Source organism: Haliotis asinina, chromosome 11 (genome assembly GCF_037392515.1).
Source record: "Haliotis asinina isolate JCU_RB_2024 chromosome 11, JCU_Hal_asi_v2, whole genome shotgun sequence".
NCBI classification, from domain to species: domain Eukaryota; kingdom Metazoa; phylum Mollusca; class Gastropoda; order Lepetellida; family Haliotidae; genus Haliotis; species Haliotis asinina.
In genome coordinates, this window is record NC_090290.1 from 44,981,813 (window position 1) to 44,988,192 (window position 6,380).

At 42.9% G+C, this 6,380-nt stretch overlaps 1 protein-coding gene across 4 annotated transcripts; it reads right to left on the minus strand.

Annotated features, from left to right (window-relative positions):
• Positions 1–1,249: 1,249 nt before the first annotated feature.
• Positions 1,250–6,032, minus strand: LOC137255855 (uncharacterized). Of its 4 annotated transcripts, none has more exons than XM_067793432.1 (4): positions 5,948–6,032; positions 4,628–4,947; positions 3,240–3,359; positions 1,250–2,320 (listed from the first exon to the last, which is right to left on the minus strand). In XM_067793432.1, the coding sequence occupies exons 2-4, from the start codon at positions 4,945–4,947 to the stop codon at positions 2,179–2,181; spliced, it is 582 nt and encodes a 193-aa protein (XP_067649533.1). In that variant the 5' UTR covers positions 5,948–6,032; the 3' UTR covers positions 1,250–2,178. The 4 variants fall into 4 exon arrangements, with proteins under 4 accessions (XP_067649533.1, XP_067649532.1, XP_067649530.1 ...); XM_067793431.1 differs by having other exon boundaries at positions 5,833–6,019; XM_067793429.1 differs by having other exon boundaries at positions 5,829–6,018.
• Between the last annotated feature and the right edge of the window lie 348 nt (positions 6,033–6,380).

Sequence of the window (6,380 nt, forward strand, 5' to 3'; positions counted from 1 at the left end):
TTTACGCCGCTTTTAGAAACAACCCAGCAGTTTCATCGGAAATGGTCTTCACGCATTGTACCCATGTGGGGATTACAACCTGTTTCTTCGATGTCTTGAACGAACCACTTGGTTACCAAACAGCTACTGGTCACTAAGTGAGTGAGTGAGTTTAGTTTTACGCCATACTCAGCAAAATTCTAGCTATATAGCGGCGGTCTGTAAATAATCGAGGCTGGACCAGACAATCCAGTGATCAACAACAAGAGCATCGGGAACCGATGACATGTGTCAACCAAGTCAGCGAGCCTGACCACTCGATCCTGTTAGTCGCCTCTTTCGACAAGCACAGTTGCCTTTTATGGCGAGCATGGGTTGCTGAAGGCCTATTCTACCCCGGACCTTAAAGCGTTTGCTAGATACGTCGACGACCCAGGTTCGATTTCCCACATGGGTACATGATGTGTGTCCATTTCTGGTGTCCCTTTTTCAAAGTTGCGAAAAGAGGCGTGCAACCATACTCACTCACTCACTCACTCACTCACTCACTCACTCACTCACACACTTTTTGAGTCACACTAGACCCTTTGGACTCAAAGCGTGTAGAACCACATCAGTGCAGAGGGCAAATTATTCTTCGATTCAGATGGTACAGAGGTCACTGGGTACAGTACTTTTAAACCAGACAGGCACTGACAGGTACACCAGTAATATCCGGGATGTGTCTACCCGAGCGTAGGACGCAAACGGTCTCGCTGAACCAGATTTCACTGCTCGTTATCTCATCAAGGAGATCCTAGGGCCAGTGTGAGAAACAGTTTACAAGTTTTGATAGTCAGTCGGCAATAATTCTCTGGTCTGAAATTTGAATGTAGACAAGGGTTTCATAATTATGCCATAATGTTGCATGATTTAAAAGTGTATTATAATTTAACAAGTCGATGATGCATGTACAGTATGACTCCATGAAAGTTTAGTAGCCTGTCGGGCCAGTGACTGTGGAAATTTACTGGCACGACTGGGTTTTTACTAGCCACACTGACGACACCCAGTTAGACGTGGTTGCATCGTGATCTTAACCAATCAGAGTCACGCACGTCACACTAGCATCACGCCGCCACATAGCGACGAGAACAACTCTACACATTAACACAAATCCATTTAAACAGGGAAACTACATAGATGTTGTAGGTTATCCTTGATTTAAAGCACAAAGTTTGACCATTTAAGCCGTTCAGATAATTTCTGGCAAAAAGACAACGAGAATTCATGATTGTAAATGACGCTTTTTAATGTTCAACTTAATAAAATATATAAAGGAGTGACAAATAATGTTTTGATTTCATCTCAGCCTGTGTGTCTCTCATCTCAGCCTGTGTGTCTTTCATCTCAGTCTGTGTGTGTCTCTCTCTGAAGATTTAGATTCGCGCCACGAGTACATAGAAACATTCTGTATGGATAATGTTTTTTATTGCAGTAAATGCGACGTTTCAAGTGAAATTCAATCTTCCATTTTGTTTAGCCGTAGTATTTCATTTTAATTTGTGGCTAATCTTGCATACCATCACCAGCAGCTGAGCGGATGGTGTAAATCCAGCTAGGGACCATGCAGGTAGCAGAAGTACTGTAAGTCCCCATGGCCTCTAGTATGGTGATCTACCTTTAGATGTTGGTGATCTATAGCCTGATTTTATATTGCATTGTCTGAATAGTTTTAGTTTTAACTTTTCACTTTAGTTTTATTTCTCATTGTGATATTCTAGTTGTTTTACTATCCTTTGTCGACAGTTTTTTTACAATATACAAACATTCTTTTTTCAAGAACGTTCTCGTCACGATATGGCTTCGATACTGCCAATGTGACGTTAAATATTAACTCACTCACAACGTTATGAAGAGAATAACACGTCTATTGCAAAACAAAGTTGTGTATTCATAAACAGGGTCCCTCTTCACCACAAAAAGGGTTCCTCTTTGCCATAAAAATGGGTTCTCCTTTGCCATAAAAAAAGTCCTCTTTGTCATAAAAGGGTTCCTCTTCACCATAAAAAGGGCGTCTCTTCGTCATACCAGCTTCTAAAGGACACTTAAAGAAGACACAGAAGAAGGTGTGAAATCCTTTGTTGTGTTCCCTGTCGTGGCATTGCCGGAATATTTCTAAAAGTGGCGTAAAACCCACTCACTCACTGTGTCACTCTCTCAGTTACTCTTGCACGAGCAATATCCAGGGACATAAAACCAGTCAAATTCCGGTGGAAACAGGGGCCCGCTGAGTGGGTACACCAGGAGACAGATGGAGATGGTCTCAAGTCGGCAATTCCCGAAACAGCTCCCAGAGTGTCTGTGGCAGAAAGACAAACTAAACAAATGATGTATCACTACTTCATACTCGTAATGAATGAGTGAGTTTAGTTTTACGCCGCTTTTAGAAACATTCCAGCAATATCACAGCCTGGTACACGAGCAATAGGCTTTACACCACACTGTTGATGGGGAGGAGCGTAGCCTGGTGGTTTAGCGTTCGCTGGTCACTGACTCACACCGACGACACGGCTGCCATGCGTAAAAGCTATCCCTCTTCCTGATATTTATGGAAGATTCTTACAGTTGAGTAAGTCAAACTGCACGAGTTTGATTGTACATGGATGAAAACATTTTGACTGGTTGTTGATGTATTATATGTAGCGGCAATGAAATGTCCGAGCTGGGATTCGAATCACAGACCTTCTGATCCTAAGTCGAACGCCGCGTCAAAGAGGTAAGCAATCTAACAAGGTAAGGATGTCATCTAAGGGATGACTCCACGCCCTTCTACCTATATACAAATATACAAAGATTGTGATTTGGGGTTCGATACCCGACATGGGTACAACGTGTGAAACACGTGTCTGCTGTGCTCTGTCTTCATATTGCAGGAATATTTCTAAAAGCTGCGTAAAAGTGTATTCGCTCGCTTGTACAATTAGCATCGGTAATGTAGAGGGACACAGTGTCATCTTTCATGTAAAGTACCAAAATGCAACATAACGCCTTTTATTTTTATCCCTCTTTGACAATTTCGCATATGCTGACTTTTTCGTATTTTCACATATCTGTTTCACATATGGTCATATTAATAATTACTATGTTAGTATACCTGGTGTCCCCTCCGTGATATTGCTGGGATATTGCAAGAAGCGTGGTAAAACTAAACTCACTCAGTGCTGAACATGTACGTGGGTGTTAACGGCAAGTGAGCGTCCGCCCATATGCATACTTACCCACAATGAGCCTGGGGGTACCATTGATACCTTGGGGGGACGGCAAGTGGCAGATGCATTATCGTCCTTGTCTGTCCCATCGTATTCTTCAGCGTGGGCTTATTATCGTGATACTTCACACTAAAATAAAGGATGAGTGAGTGAGTGAGCGGGTTCGATGCTGATATTGGAATTATACATCTCACACAATGTTCTGTTTGTTTGTTTTTTGACGCCGCAATCAGCAATATTTCAGCCACGTGGCGAAGGTTTTAAACTTATATTCAATTCAGGATCAGAGAGTCCAGTGATTAACATCATCAGCGATCTACACTCACATCATGTACATTTTAAGGAAAAGGAATCGGAACTTCAGACTCCTACGTAACAATTAACTATACATCCACGACAATGAACGGGAGACATACGCGTAACAAACTGATGGCCATTGGTAATATATAAAAGTCACTAACTTAGTGACATTTAGCGTTATCTTAGCTCTCACATAAGTGTCGCTTTCTGACTGCTGAGCGCTCTTTTATCATTATCAATATATCCCGCTTACAAGCGAGTAACAATTCTGTGTGTCCCGCTGGGAATGCCAAACTCAATTCATACTCCGTGGTAGTAATCTCGAATAACTTTGAATCAAGTATGATGTACGGAAATTAACGACATTCTGTTTTTCCTGTTTACAAAATCTAGCGATAGCTCCGAAAGGTTTGTACTGGTACTTCAAATGCTTCTAAATTAATTTTGAGGTGTGAGGTAAGATAAATACGTCGCTTACTGGTCCCTGGGGATCCATGGGTTGTTGTACTTCGGACTCGTAAACATCGGAACATAAACCAACATCGAGGGTACATTGACCCATGTTCCCCGAGTGACCAGTGAACAACTAACATTATCTTACCTCACACATGAATGTCGCTTTCTGACTGGCTAAGCGCTATTCTATTATTTTCAATGTACCCCGCTTACAGGCGATGTATTATTTTCAATGTACACCTCTGGGAATTCCGAACTCTTCTGGTGCTTCATGGTAGTACTTTTTTACCTCGAATAACATTGAATCACGCATCAAGCACGGAATTACCGATGTTTTGCGATTGAAAATCGATGGAAGGGAGATAATTCCAAATCTGTTTACCCAGTGTCGTCTGCTCACCATGTGAGCTCGGTGAACATAAACAAACCTCGAGGGTACATGAGCTCATGGCCCCCTCGTGACCAGTGAACAACTTGTGACATTATTGAGGGAAGTCGTTTATGTCACTTGTAATATTATGACGTCACTGGGGGTAAGTCACCAGCGTAACATAGTAACGTTCCTTATCAATACAAAGAACTACTCAACCCAGTGACATTTAGCCTTATCAAAGAATAGACACATATGTTGGAAAACGTACGTTGGACAACATTGATCATAGTCATGGCCCAAACTGGCCCATTTTCCAGACCACGACAGCCGCTCTCTCCGTATTTGACCCCATTTTGATTTGTGGTCTTCTCGCCATTCCTGTTCCTGTTTCTTAATCTGGTCCTCTGTGTGGAACAATCCCCCGTAGAACTTACTGACCAGCTTGTAGAAATCTGCAGAGGAGTTCCAAGAGGCACAAGACGCTTCAAGATTAACGTCTCTTCCGTCAATAGTAGAAGCATTCTGGGAGTGGATACATGTTGCTATGACAACGAGGAGGACGTTTGCGCACGTACCCAATGTCATCATCTGGAAAACAATGCACTTAAGTACAAGAGCCACTTGAGGAGGAAACTGATTTGGTCAACGAAGATGCTTTGACGGACTGAACAAGAATTTCCAATCAAATGCCAGTACCTGCAGACCGAGGCTTTCTCCTTATAATCAACAACATTACAATATAACACATTACAGTATAGACGCGTTTTACCCTACGTGTAAATATAGATGATATGCTGTTGTACATTAGACAATCTTACCCGGTGCAGGGATCTTGAACAGTGACAATACACGCGTGGTCAGTAAACAAAATAATTCGAGAAGCTTTGTTATACCGACGTGTATTGCACACTCTGGATACGGCTTGTGAGGCCAACCCATTCACGCTAAAGTACACATATAGACCAGGGGATGTAGGGGGTGAAGGTGAAGGAGAGGTCTCACTTGAAATGTTCTCCAAGTCAGACAAGAGATTGACAGCAGGATTAGCCGTAGGCAAATATTTATTTGAAGTAAACAGCCCTCTGTTATTCAGAAAATGCCAAAATGTTGAGTGCGTTCATGCATAGCTTGATACGAATATTTGTACATAAATCTACAAATGACAATCTCCTCCCCCCCCCCCCACTCTCTCTCTCTCCTATCCCTCTTCCTGTCTATCTCTCGCTCTCTATCTATCTCTTGCTCCCGCTGTCTTCTTTCTCTAGCTGTCTTCTCTCACTTCCTCTATCGCTCTTTATCGCCTCTATCTTCCGCTCACTTTATCCCTCTGTCTCTGTCTCTCTTCCTCTCTATCTCCTCACTCTATCTCTCTCTCTCCCTCTCTCTTTCTGTATCTATCCCCCTTGTTCTCTTTCGCTCGTCATCATATAGCTGGAATATTGCTGAAAGCGGCGTAAAACTAAACTCACCCACTTTCACTCTACTCTTTCGCTAGTTAGGTCTTCGCCATCCCTCCATCTCTTCCAATCTCAGCCTTTCCCTCGCTCCGTGAGAAATCTTCCACATCAGATGTTGTTGACAAACTTACCTTTCCCGATCAACCTGTCTGACGACTGAATGAATCAGTTATGCAGACGTTTATATAACACAACATATCAACCATAACGTCTAACAACATATCAGCTTCTAAGAACATGTAACACTGTATGTAACAGTATTGCCGCAATGACGTAACAAAGTCTGACTGTGTCCCCACTGTGCGTCATGGCATGTACGACCAATGACTTCACGGGGGCGTGTCAACAGGACATGTGTTAGTTTACTCAACCCTGATTTCCGTCCGGACTGAGCCAAGTCATTATTGCTCAACATCCAACCACACCCATCCACTCACCCACGCATTCACTCACTCACGCACGCACGCACGAACGCAGGCACACACCGACGCTGACCGTTTTTGTTTCTTTATTGTTTCACGGCGGTCTGTATATAACTAGTCTGGACCAATCCAGTGATCAACA

Coding starts and splice junctions, on each gene's coding strand:
- LOC137255855 (XM_067793432.1), bottom strand. CDS start 4,947: ATGATGACATTGGGTACGTGCGCAAACGTCCTCCTCGTTGTCATAGCA. Junction 3,360..4,627: donor TATGATCAATGTTGTCCAAC/GTACGTTTTCCA, acceptor CCTTTATTTTAG/TGTGAAGTATCACGATAATA. Junction 2,321..3,239: donor TACCCCCAGGCTCATTGTGG/GTAAGTATGCAT, acceptor TTTCTGCCACAG/ACACTCTGGGAGCTGTTTCG.